Consider the following 21,939-nt stretch of genomic DNA (forward strand, 5'->3'; position numbering starts at 1 on the left):
CCTGCATGTGTACGCGTTTTTCACTTTCCGTGTTCATCATGATTTGGGTGAAGGTAGAGGGAAAGTTACAGTAAACCCCATTTTCAGTGTGTTAATGTGAAAAAGTCAAGGAGAGAAATGAGACACAGACCCTAAGCACAATATAAGAGGCAGGGCTGAAGCAGATGCTGCAAATGAGGGAAGAGTTATAGAGGAACAAGGATGAGTTCCTGAGGTACATTGGAAGAGACGTTGCAGAGATATAATAGAGATAATGAGCAAATGGAAATAACTGACTATTTGGATGCATAGAGGAAGAAATAAGAAATGAACTGGAACAAAGAAATTGATGAATCAGAATGAGCATGTAAGAGACAGACCTGCTTCAACGCCAGCTGCAGATGTTATTCTTTGACTCCCCAGCTTTTCGGTTGAATCTTTGGTTCCCTTGGCTGGCTCTGGGGTGAGTAATGCCGGGGAGTGAATCCCTTTCCCAAGCAGACAGTTGCACGCATCCTCTCCCATCTTGTGAGATCCAGAAGGAGTACAGGTCATGGAGCAGAGAGCAGGAGAGCGGGAGGAAGAGCAAGGGAGGCAGAGAGAGGTAGCTGCAGCCCGCAGGAGCAGGAGGTGCCCTGCTGAGTCAGCAGCGAGCCCCACTGGGATGGCGACCAGAGCCCAGAGAACAGTGTTCAGGCAAGGGGAGAAGGGACTGGTGGGAAGACCAGTGTGTAGCAGGAGGAGCAGACTGCTGGGAGGGGAAGAGCTGAAGGCCTAGACAAAACAAAAAATTAGGGCAAATGTATGGAAGGGAAAAAAATGCACAGGGAGAATGTTGGTACGTACATACGTGGATGTAAGTTTTCTAGGTGTTGTGCCATTCAAGTGTAATGAATACAAATGTAGTTCTTTTTAAGAACGTAACCATGCCCATACTATGTGAGACAAGGGCTTGTTTAGCAGAAGTTCCCTGCTTCTTTATTCCAGCGGTAATCAGATGGTCAAGAAAAGGATGTGAGAAACAGTACATTAGAGAAACGCTTTCCACACCCACCTCCCCAGCCCATGGGTTAGAAATGTCCAAAGCCAGAGCTGTGGATTATAACCAAGGATGGGCCAGTCCTCTGTGTTTTGAGACAGCTGTTCGTGATTATTAAGAGAGAAAGTTAAAGAAAACTCACAGGCCCAGACAAAAAAACTGGATTTTTGGAATGCTAAGATAAGGGTAGTTATTCATGTTTTAGAAAAAACAACCTTGCTTGCTTTGCAGCTTCACAGTGCCAAATCAGTGCACGTTTCAGTACTCTGTCAAAAACTCCTCTTCTGCTGTTTTTAAAATGCTGTAACAACAGTTACTTTGTCAGAACTACCTCTAACTTACAGTTATCAAAACAACAGAGAAACCTAGCTGAACATGAACATTTATGTCACTTTTGAGTGTAGCCCATAGACTGCCACAGAACTTGCTGAATTGCCCCAGTGATGCAGTCATTCCTTTCATCCTTTTTTGATTGTGCCCTTTGGATCTCATGCGCCATCTCACACAATATGTGAGTAAAGTCTAAGTCAAATTTAATACAAAGTTTTAAAAATCAGAGCACATTTTGTAGCTCACAAACATCGATGAATAACTTTGAAAACTGTCTTAGAGACAGCCACAGAAATGTAATCCCTCTTAGTTTCTCACTTGGTTGTGAGTAGGGATAGTTGAAAAAACATTGCAGTACCACTGTTCTTTAAGAGCATATCTGCTGCTATAATTGACTCTCCATACAGAGGCCTTAGAAACAATAATGGCATATTAACAGCCAGTAGTACTGGCAGCAGATAAAGTTGGCTTGTATAAACCAAGAGTATCTCAAGGGCAGGTGAAATTAATGTAGCTATACTGCTGAGATCAGCATCAGTAAACAAATGTCAGGAACAGCCATGAAGCAAAAGGAGAGGAATTCTTAAGTAAAATCCTTTCTCTTTTGTACTGATAGGTGGCATCCGTACAAGTAGGGAAATGTGTTCCTTTCCAAAGACTGTAAAATAAAAGTAGTAGACTTTTTCCTTCCTGTAGTGACTACTTTTGCCATATTTATAGATAACTTGTTGGGAAGGTAATAAGTAATTGCCAATGAAACTCAAATATAGATGTTGTTGATGGCAAGGAGGCTAGAGCAGTAGGAAAGGGAATATAGTGAGAGCTTATCATGAGTAGGCTTTAACTTTTGCATGTCATTGGAGCGTTGCCTAAGCCTAAGATGGGATGCGTCTGAGCCTAAGTGCCTAAGATGTTAGACATGGGAGAGGGGAAAGATAGCACAGCTGGACCTCAGTCCGTCTCTGGTGCATGACCTCTTTAGCAGATGTGGCTCTTATCTTTTCAGCATATGATTTCCATCTGTAAACAAAGTCTTAATCCAGACTGAAGTCTGGATTGTTATGAGAATTGGGTTGCTATGAGAGTAAGTACTCCATGAATTGTGAGGTTCTCAGTGGAAGTCTTGTGAGCACATAGGTCTTTCAGAAGTGTTGAGAGAGCTGTTTATCCTGGAAGGGCATTATAAAACTGTTACTTTAGAAAGAAAACAAATTCAAGTTAGTGTAAAATAATGATGACACAAAATTGTTTATCTGTGATTATTTGCTATCTGTTTTTAAAAAATAAAGACATGTAGTGTTACACAGATGCTCAGCTGTGCATACTAGTTTCTTCCATATGTATTTTGTGAGCCCGTTTTGTATAATACAATGAGGCTACTCCCAAAAAAAGAAACCACAAAAAAAAAAAAAACAGGAAAAGCAGAGTTTTCCCCTTCTCCCATATTTAAATATTCTAAATGAGATTCGTGAATCTTTAATGTGAACATTGCTTTAAGGGAAGGCATCTTCTTATAGAAAGTGTGCTCACTTTGTACTTTCAAGGGATGAGATAACTGTAGGAGGATATTCACCTTCAGTTCTTTCCCATCTACTCCTTGACACGTAAACTTCCCTTCCCCTTTTCCACTAGCTCTTTACTCTATTTCTTGCAGCAAGCAGGCAAAACCAAAGCATTCAAAAATGAGTCTTTTGATCTCTCTGCTCTGCTGCAATTCAGACTGTGCAGGGAATGCAGTGAGGGGAGGTGCAGCATGGGGAGATGGCCATCATGCTGCTATGGCAAGTGGAGGGACCAACGTATGTGTGCAGGAGTGCATGAGAGCCATAGTGGTACCAGGAGACAAACAGTAGAAAGGAAAAGGAAAAGGCAAACCAGCATCCTCACAGGCCATGGGGGCAATCGTTGGCAGAGGTTATGTGGGAAGGCCTGGATCCAGTAGCCAAGTTTCAGGTCAGATATTTGTCAAGAAAACATCATATTTCTGACTAACACCTGAGGATCTCTGGGGTCTGGAATGGACCCTCTCCCTGCTATATACTTGTCCAGCACTTTGCATGGTGTGATATTAATTTGATTTCAGAATTATATAGGGCTGTAATAAAAAGGTGTTTAAAACAAAACTGGTGATTTGGTGAAAGACCTTGCTTGTTGGATGCAGTTGTAAGCATCTTGTTTGAAACACAGGGTACTTTGCTGCTTCTTATACATCTATACAGATTATAGGTGTGAACTCCACTGAAGTAGGAGAGATTTGGACAGAGGTTAGTCAATGCATCACTTTGATATTTAAAATACAAAACTTACCCAGAGGAATATTCTGTGGCTTACTATTTTCTACTTGTGAGTGTTTCTGTCTGGCTTTTGATGTAGTAGCTATTTTATTGGGCTGGTCAGAGCTAATATAAAAAGAGACTAAAGACTACACTACACTTCTTAACTTTCAGGGAAACCAGGCTGCTTCCCAGCAGTAAGAGGGAACATTGTTCAGCTCGTTTGCTCATCTGCTTTGTACTTCATAAAACCAGTACATTTCTATTTTTAATTATTTACTGCGGTAACAAATTATGAACATTGGCATTTGAACTGTTATATTATGACGTGTGTGGCTGGTGATGGTTTTTGCAGCTGAGCACCAGTTGGCAGACACAGTTTTCTGCAATGCTGAGCTCTTAAGTGAGGATTTGTTGATGTGACAGGACATGTGTTAGGAGATGTCATCATCTGTTAAAGTTTATGAGGTACATTCTTATTGCCTGTGAACAGTGTGTATTCTTTGTTCCATTACATTCCAGTTATTCTTGCTGATTTAAGGCAGATTAAGCTGGAGTTTTGTCTACCTCCAAGCATTTATATTTCATTAATTTCTCCCAGGTCAATCCAGAGGGCAAGGATGTCCAGAAAAATGCTGGACCTCAAGGTGCAACTGGTTAAAAAAGAATGAAAGTCCTTTGTGACCTTAGAAGGGGGAGAATGTGATTTCCAAGTCCAAAAAACAAAACAAATCCACACTTAATGATCACGTTCTGACATTTTTGATAGCATTGCCAATGGCAGAAAGTTGTCCCAGAGGCCACATTAACCTTGTACACTTCTCTGGAAAGGGCTCAGAAGCTTTTTACTGCTCACTCTCTGCTTGTCCAATCGTTAAATAGAAAAACTTTGTCACCATTAGCACCCGTAATGACACTCACCCATTCACTCATAAATACACTTTTGTCTGCCTGTATTAATAGCATATCTCTCATGACCTCCAATTGTCCTCTCCATTCACTCCCTCATTGTCTGAGACCTCTGAGTCCATTTTCTGACTGCCTTCTAGAGAGTGTGGAACAGAAGCTCCGTATGGACTACATGAGTTTCCCTTCATCAGCCACCAGATATGATTATTAAGAGATGTATTCTCTTCCTCCATTGCCACCCACATGAAGATTTCCTGGGAACATGGGTCCCCTATGAGAGAGTGAGAGCTGAACTTAAACCTGAGATTCTGGCATAATGTAGGGAAGAGTCTTCAAGCTAAAGCTGGTACTTAACTTAAGCATTTCCATTTTTTTCCAGAGGTTGTTTTTGCTGTGAGTCTATTCAGGACAGCCATCTACTGAAAATCTATTCTTATAAGATTATTCATATGTTTTCTTGCTTATTTTTAAGGCTTCATACATACAAATTCCTGTCACAATGGATCTACCTGACAGTCTATTTATCTATTTGTTTTCTGATGTTTTATAAAAAATAGTTTGGTGTGCTTGTATTTTTTTTTTTAAGAAATGAAATTATTTTGAATGTCTTGTGCTGAAACCTGACCTTCCAATACAACATTAATTAGATTTCTTCCACTAATGGACACTGAGCTTTTGGGGCTTTGTTCCAGTCACTTTCCTCTTGGTCAAAACATTTAAATATTGGTCCTTCCAGAATGTTTTTACCTAGTCTCCCAGGAGGCATTCCAGTGGATGGACCAGTCTAGTACAGAAGTCCACAGACAGACAGTCTGGCTCCAGTTTAGTGCCTTCATACTAACGTAACTAAAGTAATTTGTATTTTGTTATACAGAAGTGCTGTAGCTGATCTTGATTCTTTTGCGCGCTGATGATATCTGGCTAAAATCATGCCCCTGAGGGCCAAAGAGTTGTGCTTCTTTATTCTGCAGATTATCTGGGGAAAACTTCCAGATTCTTTTTTTAATTATTGTTTCCTTTTTTGTGTATGGTTGCGCAGAGTAGCACAAAACACCATTTTGGCAGAAGTTCAGTCTGCCTCTTATTCAGTTTCTCAGTTTGCTGTGCTCAAATCTGTATCAGCTGCACATGTTTCTTGCTTTCTTTTCAACACTCCGTTCTTTGTGCCGCTTGAGTCAGTCTGCAACTTCTGCTTCAAGTTGAAAGACAGTAAAACGATGATTAGGATGTTCCTCCACATTGTGCAAACATTATAAAACCACAAGACCCTGACAAATGTGCTTTCTCTATTTTTGTATGTGAAGGAATGAACTTAACATGGCAAGAGCTGAAACGTGATGTTTAATTCTTGTTAAACAATTGCTGTGCAAGTTTGGGTCAATTTATTAAAGGAAGAGTTGTTCATGTCTTGAGAATTCAATTCCAGTGACTCTTCTTAGCAGAGGTGGTTATGGGGAGATCCCAGACTGATTTCATGTTAAGCTGAAATGAATTCTCATTGCTTTGTTTTATTTTACATATAGTAAAATATCCTACACATGCTTTTGTCAAAACAGTAACATAGGAAATCTCATTTTAACAGTAATAAAGTCAGGCATAGTTCGTTACAAAAACCTACTAATAAGAAAATCATAAAAGCTTTGTCACATTTATGTCTTTCAACTATACTAGGCAAGGCAGGAAATTGTGATGCATAGTTGGTAGTTTCTGTAAAACTAAATTGGATTATAATGGAATATGTTATAGCAAATTTCCGCATTTAAGTCTGCTTCTACCCAGGAAGGGGAAGAAGGAGGCTGAGAATCAAAAATCCGAGATTCCAGCCTTGGAAGCACTCCAGTGCTGAAATAACTTAACTCACATAAATGATAATGAGTTACCACCTGTGCATAAAGTAATGCACATGCCTTAGTGTTTGTAGAATTGAGGTAAAAAAAGCACATTGCAAATACTCTTTCTAATATTGTATCTAGGAAGAAAAAAAATATAATTTACTGTGCACAGAAAAAAAAACACAAGAAACGAGAGAGAAACACATGTTTATATGTGATGACATTTTGATAAAAGCATTATGGCTTGATGAGGAATCTCATGAGTCCAGTGTTTTTTGATGATTCGTGTTCTGCGTACCTTACATGAGTTTTTGCAAATCTGTTAACTTGTGTTCCTTAATCACTCCCTTGGAAAACTGACCTTTGCACTTGCTGCTGCCTTCACGCACATTACTTTCAGATCCAGTGAACATGAATGACTGCAGAAGACATAGGGGATGAAGTTATGTTACTAGGCACTGCATTTGGTTTTTACTTCTGAAAGGTGGTCTAGACCAGTTCAAGGGTCAACATAAAAATATTTCCTTTCATGGCCAGATAATTGGATCTCGCTTTGGATCTTGTACACTATTCTCCCCTTCAAGTCTGACTTTTTGATGAGCAAGTGTCAAAATATGTCTGTGTTTCAGATTTTAGCAATATTTTTTAAGTGCTTGAGGGCAGATGCCGTCTTTTATTCTATTGTTGCGAAGCCCTGGAGTAGTGGACGTCTGATCCTGACTGGGAAGCTTTTGATCCTAACATTAACAAATGATCATATGCAATTTTTTGTGATTTTGTTGCCAGATGCTGGTAAACTTTCAGACTTTTCATCTCAAGGTATTTAAGAAAGGATTTCTGAAAACTCGCTATTATCAATCAGAGTTTAAAACACAAAATATAGATTTTTTTTTCTTATTTTAATGAAAGAGGTTCGTATCTGTTTTAAAAATCCATTGCAGTAAGTTTAGCATAAAAAGTTAACTGAACCCCTCAAACTCTGGCAGATGATTAAGGCAATGGAAAAGCTAGTTACCAGGTGTCAGCTAAGCATCAAGAGCTGTTCATGTGCAGTCTTATCTTAAAACAAATGTAAGGTAATGCAAATTGGTTTAACCTCTTTCCTAGTGAGCATAGCAAAGTCAAATTAATTACCCCACTGTTTACTGTACACTGAATGCTCTCAGACAAACTGTTATTGCAGATTGGTAGATTTGTGACATCTGGCTGAGGTACAGTGATTTGATAGTGTGAAAGCTGATCTACAAACAGATGCAACATTTTGAATGAATCTCATCCAGGGCAGGAATCCTGTATTTCATCAGAAATGAAGGGATGATCTGTAGAAAGAAACAAACTTACGTATGCTTTCCCATTCCTGTGGATTACCTAACGAATTATACCATAGATTGTAGGCACACTGAAGAACACTTAGAACACTTACAGGTACTTGTGGCTGCAATAAAGTCACAAAGGAGAGTCTGGAAATTCATCAATGAGTGCCTGCGTGGGAGAAGGGTAAATACTGAGAGACACAAGGACCAAATACAAGGTTTCAAGGTATATCCCCGAGCAGCAGAAAGTGTGGGAAATAAGTGGCATAGGCCTAAGCATGGGCAAGACAGTGATGATTTACTGAAAGTGAAACTCAATTTGGGGAAATGAGCATAAGTTCAGAATATCTTTTGTATTTCTATAAAGCAGAGACATTGAAATTGAAAAGGCCTCTTAAAGGACACCTTCCTATCACAGTGTAGCATAATTGCTTATAAAGTAATCATTTGGTAGAGACCTTTCCTAGTTTAGCATGTTTTTAGCATGACCTTGGTGAGGACTTCTGTGTGCCCACAAATTGGGAAGAAAAGCCAAGAGATCAGAGGAATTTCATAGTAGACTGGGTGTCACGTGGAGTAATTTCATTCCTAGCTCTGCTGCTGCCTCCGTGCATTGAGTCAGAAAAATTAGTTATTGCTGCATGACTCAGCTTCTTTGCTGCCCACAAATTGACAAGCAAGATACTTTAATATTTTTATAAATGGCCCAGGGATGGAAAATTTAGTATATGCTTATAATAGTAAATACTGATTTTCTTACATATATCTTTTGTGAGAATTTACTTCTCTGTTTACAGCCTTCTTTTTGCAGGTTTACATATGGCCACCAGGTTTCCCCCCTGTCATTTTAGTCAGGTTACAAATGCCTTGACTTTCACAAATCTTGACGTTTCAACATCCCCAGCTCCCCAAATGTTCTGACACAGGTTCAGCAGTCTCTTCTTGTAGCGTTATATTAAAATACCTTAATACTGAAAGGATTTTAAAGAAATTTCTTGCAGTGTTAATTTTTCAAAACACTTTGTATACAGCAGTTTTTAAAGTAATTCTGATATAAATTAAAGGTATTTAAGTCGTTAACCTTGCTTTCTGTTTTTTAAGGATCCACCAATGGCAGTGACCCTTGGACTGCGAATGGAAGAAATGATTTTTAATCTTGCTGACACACATTTATTTTTTAATGATTTAGAGGTAAGAATTAAAGGAATGTAAACACCATTACACCTGGGTTTTTAACATAGTGGGTTTGCTGTGCATTAGTGTTTGTTGTGTGTGACATTTTCTGCCTATGTAGACTTTGGGTTTGTCATTCTCTAATCAGAGAGAGGTCAGCCAGGTGGCAATGGCTTCCTGTGGCACCAGCTTTCCGTGACACCAGAGGCCTTTGATGAAGCTGGATGAGATAGGGAATCAGCAAAACTATCCTTTCCTGTCTTTGTCCTATAGCCATCTTTTCAGTTTCCATGGATTTAAAGCTGTCTGCAGTCATTTCCAGGAGGGGGACATATATGCCTCCCATTCTTCCTCTTGAAGTTCTCTACGTTTACTTTCAATGGGTGCCATCATCTGACCACAAGAGACAGTGTTCTCTTCACGTGCCTGAGTAGTCTTTTGGCCACAGGCCCCCATTTCTTGCTCAAAGATCGAATATTCTTCATTTACCTGAAAGACTGCAGCCTCGGAGACCTGAGTCTCTGATAGATGTACTCATCAGTGACGTCTCTTCCCAAGGTAACTAGGTGACCGAATGTTTTGTCACGATGTACCCAGGGTGTGCAATTTGACATCCAGTCCAAAAAGGGAGAGACCTCTTCCTAGGTGTGACCTCTTCCTAGGGAGTGACGGCTGTTGACCTCACCTGTCAGAAGCACACAGATGGACTGCTGCAGGGACAGTGGTCTGGGAAGCAGGCCCATCAGCTGGGCTTCACAGACTTTTCATTTCACTCCAGGAGTCTGGATCTGTTAACATGGAAAGTGATAGTCTTACAACCATATGTATCAAGAGGCAGGGTGTGAAAAACAGTTCTCAAATTAAACTGTGGGCTTTTCAGACCCTCCTCTGGTCTAAATCAGTTGTTTTCTTACTCAGAGTGGATCCCAGAGTTCCCTCTGTGGACAGATGTTTTGCCACCAATGGCAGTTGGAAGACTTTGAGGTTAAAACGCCAGAGAAAGATCTCTGGTGAGTGCATAGAAAAAAAAATAGGATAAGTGAGATTTTTCCATTCACTGGGATGTTAATTTTTCTAGTGTGCACGTCTTTTGTTCCTTTGTTGACTGTAGGCAATAAGAAAAGCAGAAGGGTGTCTTTTTCACTTGCAGACCACACTTAGTCTTAGCTCTTTTTAAGTCAGGAAAGTGGGATCTACCTCGCCCTATGCCTGACCTGCACTTTCTCCTTCTAGCAGCAGAAAAGTAAGAAAGAAAAGGCCTGGACATGCCTTTGCCAGTCAGTGTTTTATTGCCATCCTAGTGAGTCATCACTTGACAGCCTAGAGAAGAGAAGGTTCCAGGGAGACCTCATAGCGGTCTTCCAGTACCTAAAGGGGGCCTACAGGAAAGATGGGGAGAAAATCTTTAGTGGGGCCTGCTGTGATAGGACAAGGGGTGATGATTTTAAAACAGAAGGAGGTAGATTCAGACTTGATAGAAGGAAAAAGATTTTTTACAATGAGGGTGGTGGAAAACTGGAACAGGTTGCCCAGAGAGGTGGTGGATGCCCCATCCCTAGAAACACTGAAGGCCAGGTTGGATGGAGCTCTGAGCAACCTCATCTAGTGGAACATGTTCCTGCTCCTTACAGAGGGGACTGGATGACCTTTAATGGTCCCTTCCAACCCTAACTATTCCATGATTCTATAAGTCTATGACAACGCAGGTGCATTCTGTGAATGTTCTTCAGGTGCCCTGTACCCAGGATAGATTCCAAATCGATTTTTCAAAGCATTGCATAAGTTTCTTTTTAGCAAACCTTTACCCCATGTGTTCAGATTTCATGTAGCACTCAATGAACTTTAAGCTGCTCAGTAGCATATGCCCAGAGTTCTTCAGTCTTACGCAGAGTTCAAGTGGAAGAGTTCAGCAAAATTGAGCTTTTCTCTCTTTCCGTACCTCCTTATTCTTGCTTTTGGCCATTGAAGCTTCATTCCTTTCTCTCATTAATTATTTCCTTTGTAGATCTCAAGTTCAGCTGTCATAGGTGCATCATCACCTTTTGTATATTCTTCCTACGGTAGTTTTAATATCCTGTCCAAAAGTTCATACTCCAGCTCATTCCAGAGTTTGGACAGTAGCCAAACAGTTTTCAGTTTTAGATAAATCAGAAAATACTACTTGGGGAGTCTCTTGGAGAATCTCATAAGTCAATTGATTTTATTTGATTTGATTAAAACCAATTTCTATATGCATTTAAGTATTTTCTAGCCCAGAATTCATCTTTGTTTCAAAATCAAATGTCTTAGAAGATTACTAAAATTCCAAACTTCTTGCTCTGGAATGAGCTCTATGCTCACATTCTGGCATATGCAAGAAGACCAGCAATTTTCTGTCTTCTTAGCAAATAAGATATAATTGCATGACATACTGTGCCAAAGTACTTAGAGGCATCCTTTAATATGCAGATGAATAAATCTGTCTATTTAAATATGTCTGCAGAGCACGTGGCCATTACTGAATATCACAGTCCATCTATATGATTAATGTGTACTGAATTCTGAGAATTCCCCATTCTGACTTTGGGTCTCTGTCATCTGTCTGCCTCTCCATCTCTCTTTCTCTGTCTTCCTCGATCCTCCCCCAGGAGAGGGGAGATCAGTGCTGAGCTGTTGATGGTCATGGCTATCAAGACACAAGATCTTCAGTTCTTACTGGAGGAAGTGAGAAAGGCCTTTATTCACTAGACAGATTACGTATCCTTTCATCATCTCACTTTTCTATTGCTGAGCCATCAGGCCCTATACTTTCTGTCTTGCTTTCATCTTCATCCCGCAACAAACCTCGTGGCTCTGGACATGACAACTGTAATGTACTAGTGAACCTATATTCTGTAATACTGACTCCAGTTACTACATCCTCTAAGGTCTCTTTTTTCCCTCTCTTTCTTGGTTGCAAACACTGCATACCAGGGTTCTAGTAATAATAACCAAGTTATTGAAAGTTATCACATACAAAAATAAAGTTTTCCTTCCTCTATGCAAATCTGTCTCACTACAATGGCTGCTGATGCAGAAATTCCAATTTGCTGAGACATTCCCCACTGACCCAGTGACCCATGTTCTAATCAGCCAAGCTGCATTTTTATTTCAGGCTGGGCTGTTCTCCAGCTATTTCATTCTCAGTGTATAAATTTTAGTTAGCTTGAGAAGTATCACTTGTGAGGGCAGTTGGTGTTTTGCCATGAAAATAGGAGTCTGGTGCTCTAGGAAAGTTCATATGCCTAAACAATGCTTAGAGATGGGTCTCAGTTCAGTAATAATATACAGACTAATGCATTCTGTTCTCAACCAGGAAAGGAATTAATTGGAGTTTTTATCTCTCTTTTAATAATTATTTTAACACAGCTTTTAGAAATGTTGGTAGAGCATAGTGTGCATGCACAAAAAAAACAGTTTCTTGAAATTGCAAGCAGGAATTTGGACATCAATTTTCCAAGTCCATTATTCCCCTCCACTCCTATGATGATGAAGAAAAAAGAATATTTGTTTCAAACAAACTGAATTACATTTCCATTTTTATGACAATCCTATCATATTTTAAATAAGATTTTGTCATCAATTTTTTTTTCTCATTAGAAGTGGAAATGAGAAATAAAAAAAATGGATTTAGAGAAGTCTCAAAATTTGGGAGGCAGGTCAAACTAGTCTTAACAGAGACTGAAGCATATATATGAAAAAGGGTGTTCTATGTAGCCTGAGAAAACACAGTGCTGAATATCCCTTCAATCGTATTTTTGTGTTCAGTGTGGTGAGTCAGTGTTTTTACTGGATAATGAAATTAATGTCCATTCCAGGAAGATAATCTTTCTGGATGATTTGTTGATTCTGTACTTTCAACTTTTCAGACTTTAAAATTTGCTGCAAAAAATTAACTGCATTCAGATATAATTGAAATAGTACTGCTTCAAGCAAAAGGCAGTTACTTTACCTAGATTCCTTTCCTGTACTCTCAGTAATAGGAAGTGTATTTTATCTTTCTTATTTTTGACCTTGCACTGAGAGTGAGCCACTGTGACTTGCGTGTAGCCAGTACTGTAGCTGAGGTGAAAAGTATTTTACCTTAGCATTTAAAATGACAGAGAGCTTGCTTTCTTTCCTTCCTCCCCACAACTGTTTGGTATCTTTTACAAGAAACTCAGATGTAGTGTTGTGCCACCAGTTTCCTGTTTCTTTTGGGAAAAGTAGAGAAGTATCTCAAATCTGCTCAAATCATCTGCTTTTTATTTTTTTCCAGAAAGGTTTTTCACACCATGTAAGTGAATTTGTAAAATGTAAACATGTTAGTTGAAGTAGATGAGTAAATGAGAAAGCCAGGTAAAACAAAGCAAGGAATGGTCGGCACATGAGTTTCGTGTTGGTCAGCAAATGTGTATTGGCACGATGTTGAGGAGGTGAGCCACAGATCCGAAAGAGGAAGGAGGAGAAGGAGGAGGCTGGAGAGTGCTGTTGGGTTTGATCCTCTTACAAACTTAACAACCTTCTTGCACAAGGAAGGGGCAAGTAATCAGAAAACTGCATGTTTCCCTCATCTCCTGTTCCTGGAGTCAATGAACAAACTGTGAGATTAAAAAAAAAAAAAAAAAAAAACAAACCCCAAACGAAACAGCTGAGCCTTTGCCACCCACTCATACTTAACTTAATAATGAAATTATCAGCAGAAGAGTGATCTGGATTTTTCAAGGCTGGAACAATGTGGCTGAAAGGCTTAACAGCAAACTGCAAACAGACACTGCTGTTCAGGTTTTATTCTTATCCATCAGGGCTTCTGTGTGCCCTCCATTTAATTTAGTATACCTTCAAACACACAAGACTGATTTTTAAACTTTTTAAATTTTATTACACTTTGACTAGTTCCAGTGAAATTGGTGAAGGTGATTAGGAAGCCAGATATTGCTCAGATATTGCAAAATATAGAGTTAGAATTTGTCCCAGTGGGGCTTTTTGTCTGATTTTGGTGTTCTCATCCTACACTGGGTGGAGTATAGCTGCATTTTTTTCTGGAGTGTAAATAAAAATAAGGATAAAGAAATTAGTCTTGTATTTCAGCTGGCACTTCCTCTTTTCTTTCCCTTTTCATCTACTATTCACATCCAAAAGCAGCTTCTTTGAAATATTCTACAGCTCAAGATAATCTCCTCAGACAGAACAAAAAAAAAAATTATTTCTCCATGGGGGAGAAGAATGCTTCATTTTGATGCCTTGAATGCAGCTTTTTCATGCCTGTCTTAATGGATTAAGCCAGATGAGCAGAATTTGACCACTCACTCTTTTAGTCTTGACACAAAATTTTAAATTATGATTACTTGTATGATGCAATGAAATTATGTATTTGAAAATGAAATTATATGTATTTATTTTATACAAAAATGACTACTTTATTTCTTTAATGAATTACTCATGTGGGTCAATTACTTATTTCATGTTTTCATTCAGTGAAACGCAAATAAAATGGAAAGAAGAAATGGTAATTCCCGAAAGTCACAAGTTTCTAGGAACTTGTTCATGCACATTTGGAAATCACTCCCTTGTTCAGATTTATCCTTTATCTGGACAACTTAGCACTGGTGCAAGACTGAGACTGGAAACTCCTGCATGTCACAGAGAGTCGGAATTAAGTGCTGCTTCTCAGCAGCATTATTTGAAGTAGATGACACAGACAACTCTTTATTTGAAGCCTAGAACTGTGCATTTTGAAAGCTCAGCCTCATTTTGTCTTAGTGATGAGATTAAATTACCTGAAAACATTAGTTGGGGAGTAATTTTTAAATACATCACTGAATCTTTTCAGGAATTATATTAGGATTATGTTAACAATGGCTATTTTAAATATTTAAAAATTCCCTACAGTAATTTTTTAAAATAAAAAAGTGAGATCTCTGGACACAGAATTTCAGGTGTGTCTTTGTGTTAAGATGTTAAGTCTAGCAACTACAGAAAACAGTAATATAATGTCTGTTCATCTTTACTGTTGCATGATGGCTTAACTTATTTATTTATTTGTGCTTCCCCCACATTTTCCCATCTTTCTGCTGTAACCACTGCACAGAAAAGGATATTTGATAGCTATCCAACTATTAAACAGCTTGGAGGGGAGTTTAGTTTTCCAATGTACCTTAGTTCCCTTCCAAAACCAGGAAGTAATGAAGTTACTGGACTACTTGATTATCTGTGATTTTCCAGCCAAAGGCATTTGGATTAATCAAGAAAAGAATCTGATAAGCATCCAGACTCCTAGACACTGAACAGAAGTTACATGCCTGTTGAGGTTCATCATTAGTAGCTTTTAGGAAGTGGGGAAATAAGGTTTAGGTGATTTTGGAATATCAGTATGCTAGAGAGACTATAAATAAGACTTGTTGGGGTTTTTTAAGTTAAAATAATTTTAAACTCAAATCACATTAAAATTACATATTGCTTTTCTAAAGGCTTGTTTTAACTAATAATATATACAGGGTAGGATGGGTTGAAGGTTGTATTATTTTAAAGGAATTTATGGCGATAAGAAGCTGTAAGTGTGCAGATACTGCCATCTTCTGGTGCAGTTAGTGGCCCGCACTGATCATTTTTTCAACATCACTACTGGAGTGTATGGTGACCATACTAGTCTCTCATAAGATAATTCATCATTTGATTTTTTTTTCAACAGGAGTGTGATCAAGTTCATATAGATGATGTTTCTTCTGATGATAATGGACAAGACCTAAGGTAAGATATAGCTTTTTTTCTTTTTTTTTTTTTCTTCAAAGATTAAATAAGTTGAGCATTTACAGGAATACATTGTATTTATTTTTACTGTATTTTGGGTGTTTGCAGTACCTACAGTTTTGCAACTGATGGCTTCCATGCAGCTGCAAGTAGTGCAAACCTTTGTCTGCCAACAGGTGTAAGAGGAGGGGTTGACTGGATGAGGAAGCTGGCTTTCCGTTACAGAAGAGTAAAAGAGTTGTATAATACTTACAAGAACAACATAGGAGGTGAGTTTAATTGTCAAAACCATTTTAGAATGCTGATCAGGTTACACTGTATGGCAATGAACTGATGAGGGAACGTGCCTTGGAAGCCACAGAGGAAATGAAAAGTGATGTGACTGCACCTTGGGCTATTGAAAGCTACTGACTGTAACGGCAGAGCCAATGTTATGCTGTTATGCAGGAGAACCAGAGATGGGGAAACTGAGCAGCCTTCCATTTAGTTTCCATAGAGCCTATTTTTCTCCTTCTGACCCAGCTCAGCTGTACCTACCTTACAGATTGGTTGAGCCACTTATTCTACCTCAAATACACTGTTATTCTAGGAAAGAGGTTGTAGAGTTTTCGCAGCACAAATTGGTTGTGGCTGGCCTTTTACATCTTACATTTTCATGATCTGGTTGGTAACAAGACACTGTCTGCTAAACTCTCTGCTGGGTACTTTCTAGTATATTTTCACCAGTGGATGCAAGAAAACTCTAGCACCTCCATACCACTAGCCCCCTTTTTTTTTTAATCTGTGTAGCTTGCACAGTTAATTGTGTTAGCAAGAAACCCAAGTCTCATTTGGGCTGAGAGCTTTCCTGTTACTGTTTTCATTCATGGACTCACTCATGTCCATGTCAGCAGACTTGCAGGAAATTGAGCTGCAAAACGGAAAGAATCTGTTCTGGAGAGTCCTGTGTGACTTCCAGGACGCCTTTTTCTGAGGAGGGGAATATGTCGACTGACTCTCTCAAAAAGAGACTGCAAGAACAGGGAATACTTATAAGTCTTCAAGTATTGCTACAGCCACAGTTGAGGATAAGATGAGGCCAACTCAACCAGGAAGGAGTCCAAGTGAACTCTCTTGCATGGGCTTTTCCAATGCATTTAAAATGTATTTCAAAGGAACCTGAAACTCAAAGTAAAGCTCACCTTCAGCAAAACCAGACAGTTTGGTGTTCATTTAGCACTGCCTGCAGTCTCTCAGAAATGGGAAACGGTACAACTAATATGGACACTGAATTAGTCGTTGCCTTAATCATTTTCCAAATTATGTAAATCTGGAACATATATTTTCACTCTTAGTAGTTCAGAGACTTTACTTGCCACAGGAAGAAGCAATGAGACCGAAGGATGATAGTAGATGGTTGGCTTTCACTTGCTCTGCCTTGCAGTTCAGAGTCTTTACTTGCCACAGGAAGAAGCAATGGAACCAAAGGATTACAGTAGATAGTTGGCTTTCACTTGCTGTGCCTTGCCCTTCATTTGTGTCACAAATTGAGTTTTTGTATATTAATAATACTTGAAACTTTTTCCAAAAGTTCACTGTGTTTTATCATATCTCCTAATGCATCAAAGATTCTACAGCTGTTGCATTTCGTAAAACCTTTAACATTAGAAAGAGCTTAAGTCCAAGAGGGATATAGGGAAACACAGTAAGAGGAACAATGACTGCAAAGGCAGAGTGCAGATAGGTGATGCATTGTATTAAATTTTTTATTCTCTCCCACAAATCCTGCTTCTGAAATATGTTCCATCCTTAGTGGGCAAGGTTCTTCATTCATCCTCTACTTCTTAGGTTTTAAAATAATCTTTCTATCACCTATGTATCTATTTATTTCAAAATAGCTGTTAGAAGGCAACAGGCTAGATCAAACTAGGTATTTTTAGGTTGTTTCATTTCAGGTTTTTGAAGACAGTCATCATCACTTCTTGGGAACACAGAGTGTGAAAGAGAAGAGGGATACTAAAGGTCATGAAGCCCACTTCCCTGCTCTTCCAGGACCAAACCTAAATTTAAAATAGCTTGGTTTCAAAGAACTGGTGTCTCAACATTCAATAGGCTGGGTATTTTTAAAAATCTGACCATTCATACCCAAAAGGAGATTTTTAAAAACCGAGATATGAGAACATAAGATGTACAGCTGTTTCAGAGCTATAAATGCTATAAAAGGAGCTATCATTACTAACTACAACGGGACATGAAGACCAAGCCATCAGCAAACAAATGTACTTCCATAGGTGTAACCTGAGGTTCACCTATATCCAGAGTCATAAGCAGAGCAGTTTTAAACATATCCAGGTACTGCAAAAGCGAGTTTATTCTAAAGTGTCTTCTTTTTTGAGTCTCTGCCTATGATCTCAATTGCATGGATCTCCTTGTCACTGCCTCTGATAATTAGAGAATAAGATGTATGTGAGGAGTTGGTTTAAAAAATGTGTATTTCTGAAAGGTATACTTGAAACGTAGTAAAGTAGGCTGAATAGACAAAAAAAAAATCAAACAACTGATTGCTAGTATCTAAAATACTCTCTGACATTGCTTGATATAGTGGAGTGCAAATAAAAACAGAGAGGAATTTAGTGAGCCTTGAAGACGATAGATTTTTCTCTTTGATGTTTTTTCAAGTTCCAGTGGAATTCAAAATAGAAACAATGAATGACCATAAAATCTATACATTCCAGATAATATGGAATTTAATTTGTTTTTTTTTCTTTTCTTGCTTTGTTACACAAAAGGCCTCCTGGGTCCCGCTAAGAGAGATGCATGGTTGCAATTAAGAGCAGAGATTGAAGCTCTGACAGACTCCTGGCTAACAAATGCACTCAAATCATTATCAATTATCAGCACAAGGTATGTATTTGAGTCTACTGCAAAAGAAGTTTCTAGTTTTGGACTTGTAATGGACATTTTTTGACATTTTAGTTTACAATAAATTAGTGCCTTTAAAGAACAGAACAGGTCTAATATGATTTTTGAATAGAACATAGGAAAAAATCCATGGAAAATTATTTCATTTTCAGTGATTCCAGTGTTTACTAAAAGTAGTATGAAGTGTCTTCTAAAATATAATAAATGTCCTTGTGTAGATCAAAAGGGTATTGCAGAATTCTCAGCCAGCCTTTAATTTGTTATCTTCTGAGCATCATCCTTTGAACTCCATGTCTCTGTTCTGTCCTTCAATGTTTGTGCCTATTCACAGTGCTACCTAAATACTGTATAGATCCCAGAACACAAAAACATTTTTCTTCTATCATTCCAGACAAATCAGTATGCTTAAGCATGTATGCTTAAGCAAGTTTTCAGAAGAGAAAAAAAAACTGGTTTAGCTAAGCTAAAAGTCTAGGTTCCCAATAATGAGACATAAAATGTATTGTTCCTTTGAAGTAATAGAACTGTGAACACTGCTACTGCTTAGTCAGCCATGCATTATGTATCTCATCAGAAATGCTCAAAAATTCTGGTTTTAAACGATAAAAAAGAACGATGTTGAGCCATCTTGCCTTCTGAACATGTCTGGGAGAAGACTCAGTGTCAAGTGTAAATAAACTTGGAAAGATGTGAAAAACTTGTTTCAAACATAACAACTTTTTCAATTTGTGTATTTCTTAAATGTTGTTTATTTAACAGTGTCTTAAGCACCTCAAGAGAAAAAAAGTAAAAAATTTTTGTAACCCATTTGCTTAGATCTGCTAGTCTTCAAAAAGATATTTGGTAATGATGGCCCATTGAGCACTGGTGGATGAGTCTGGAAAACTGTTATCAGTTACTCAGGACTGTTAAATAATAGTATTTTGTCTTGTCTTCAAAGAACTGTACAGCTATAAATCTTCAGAAGCTCCCTGTAAGGCAGCTGAACATTACCTATGTGTTACTGACAGGAAATTGAGATACAGTGAGGCAGAAATAGTAGCCTAAGATCTTGCTTAGCATTTGTGGAAGAGCCAGGAGGAAAAATCACAACTGTTTGCTCTCGGCTCCATGGTCATGCATATGTTCCAGCCTAAAATAGCCTGATTCTGAGTTTTCTGTTGGGTAACTGATAGCACAACTCCATTCAAGTTTTCATCCTCACCATTCAGTGCTAATTTATTAACATGACTATTCTTATCTGTCCTTCTCAGAAATATTCTTACTCTTGAAATATGAAGAAAGTGATGTAATTGTGCAAAAATGTGTATTGGCTGCTTATTTCCCCTCAAGACAGGAGTAACAAATGATGTTTTCACTTTCCCCTAATGCTTTTATTTGGCAGGTAGCTACTGCCAGTTAATTCCCAGCATTAAAATGATGCTTTCAAAGCATTTGAATGCCTATTTGCAGAGGTAGTTGGTGATCTTAAATGTATGGATTTTAGTGGACCCATCTTCCAGGACCTGTTTTTTTTTATATATAAAACAGTGGGGAATATTTCCTACAAATCAGGCCTGCATATTTTTTAAAGGATTTTGCCAAAAGTTTTATGTAGAATTTTCTGGAAGTGATGATGCTGAGCAGCACTGCTGTGTGAGTGAAAGTAAATGCTGAGGAATCCTGAATATGCTCTCCACAGCTGGTTCACCTCATCAGCATATGTGTAATGGTTTTGAACTATTTAAACTTAAACTATTTATCTCATTTTAGGAGTAACTGTGTAAATGTGTTGGTAACAACAACTCAACTTATCCCAGCACTTGCAAAAGTTCTGCTATACAGCTTAGGAGGAGCTTTTCCTATTGAAAATATTTACAGTGCAACAAAAATAGGTAAGAAATTTATTTTCATCCTTTCTGACTACATTGCATTGCCAATATTCTTTTGCCAGTAATGGATGGAATCCAAGCCACTTCCCTGACACTTACAGTGTTAGTTTTAAGATTCAGGCATTGCATATGTTTAGAGGTGTTTATGTCGATAAATTCCAAATTCAGCTTATTTTCAATGATTCCTGGAGAAATAAACGTCCCCATACTGAATAAAAGCCTCAGAATCTCCTAGGTATGGTGCAGAAAACAAAAAAAAATGTGCAGAAAACATTGAAAAGTGTTTTGTGAATTCAAATCGAAGCAGAACTTCTATTGAAATATTCTCTGCTCTGACCTTCAGCTCTGTGTAAGCTAGGCCACTGCTTCACAAGCTTTATCTGGAAGCATATGACATCATTGGTGGTAATGACTGCTGTTACCATCAGAAGCTGTGTTGATGGATGCCACAAGGGCACTTCCCTATTCTGTTGATAACTCTATCTGATAACCTCTTGTGTATTACAGTTTGGAACCTTATGGTTTTTGGAAATCGCATCCCAAATTTTCTTGTGAACCAAGAAAAGTTATCATTCCTGTGAAATGTGACACGGCCTACAAAGCCTGATAATTTTGGCAGATTTCATGATTTACCAACTATTCATTCAGGAATGCTTAATTTCTATACCTGTGACACCTTATATAACATGGAGTGTGACACTTCACTGACAATAGCATTACAATATATTTTCTAAATTATTTTCATAAGTGAAAAAACAATGCATATTATAACACTGTCAGGAATCCTTCAATTAGCTGTAGCTGTCTTTTAGACAGAAATGCCTCAAGTACTTTAAAAACTTAAGTCAAAGCATGAAATATCCCAAATACCATATGGTACTGAGCAGCCTCTGGAATGAATGTCATCTATCATACAGCCTGTATATGTTGGATTCAGTCACTGAGATTGCACTCGGACCAAAGGAAGGAGCATTAAGAAATAGTGCCGAGAGCACAGAAGGGGGTGGTAAAGTGAAGCACTGTCTCTGGAGGCTCTGACGAAGTAATTCTGCACCAGAAATTCCTTCTGGGAACAGTGTGGCTGCTGTTATGCTCCTGTCAGGAGCACAGAAAGCTGTTGAGTACAAGATCTCTCTCTACTTTTCAATGATCTCTGCATAGGGCTGTGTACAGGACTATAATTGCAAGTGTTGCTTGCACACACTGAAATCTGGTCCTCACTCAACAATTAATACACACAATGCTTTTCCTCATCATAAGCTCTTCTTTGTGGGCCAACTGAAAAAAAAAAAGCAAGAGGAGAATACTAAGAATTGGAGATCTAGAAATCATGAGCTTGTGAGAAGAGACTGAAAAAAACTAGGGTGGGGATAGACATAATAACAAACATGGCAAAAAGCTATTGTAGAGAGGAAAGAAATAACCTTTCTCTACAATGATGGGAGGTATGACAATAGGTGATGATTATTCTTTGCAATAGAGCACATGTAGGTTGCATGTCAAAGAGAAACTTCCTAATGGAGAGGGTTAATTAAAAATGGAGACCGCCTGTGGAAACAGTGAAATCATCAT

At 38.4% G+C, this 21,939-nt stretch overlaps 1 protein-coding gene across 7 annotated transcripts in view; it reads left to right on the forward strand.

Moving 5' to 3' along the window:
- The window catches only part of EYA4 (EYA transcriptional coactivator and phosphatase 4), a 159,927-nt gene that overhangs the window by 131,518 nt on the left and 6,470 nt on the right, over positions 1-21,939 (forward strand). For all 7 annotated transcript variants that reach the window (XM_086744731.1, XM_086744732.1, XM_086744730.1 and 4 more), the window contains exons 14-18: positions 8,777-8,866; positions 15,537-15,595; positions 15,704-15,864; positions 18,364-18,478; positions 20,249-20,370. In XM_086744731.1, coding sequence (XP_086600857.1) covers positions 8,777-8,866; positions 15,537-15,595; positions 15,704-15,864; positions 18,364-18,478; positions 20,249-20,370 — 547 coding nt within the window. The remainder of the gene's footprint in view (positions 1-8,776; positions 8,867-15,536; positions 15,596-15,703; positions 15,865-18,363; positions 18,479-20,248; positions 20,371-21,939) is intronic.

The sequence above is a fragment of the Chlamydotis macqueenii genome, chromosome 3 (assembly GCF_036417535.1).
Source record: "Chlamydotis macqueenii isolate bChlMac1 chromosome 3, bChlMac1.mat, whole genome shotgun sequence".
Lineage (NCBI taxonomy): Eukaryota > Metazoa > Chordata > Aves > Otidiformes > Otididae > Chlamydotis > Chlamydotis macqueenii.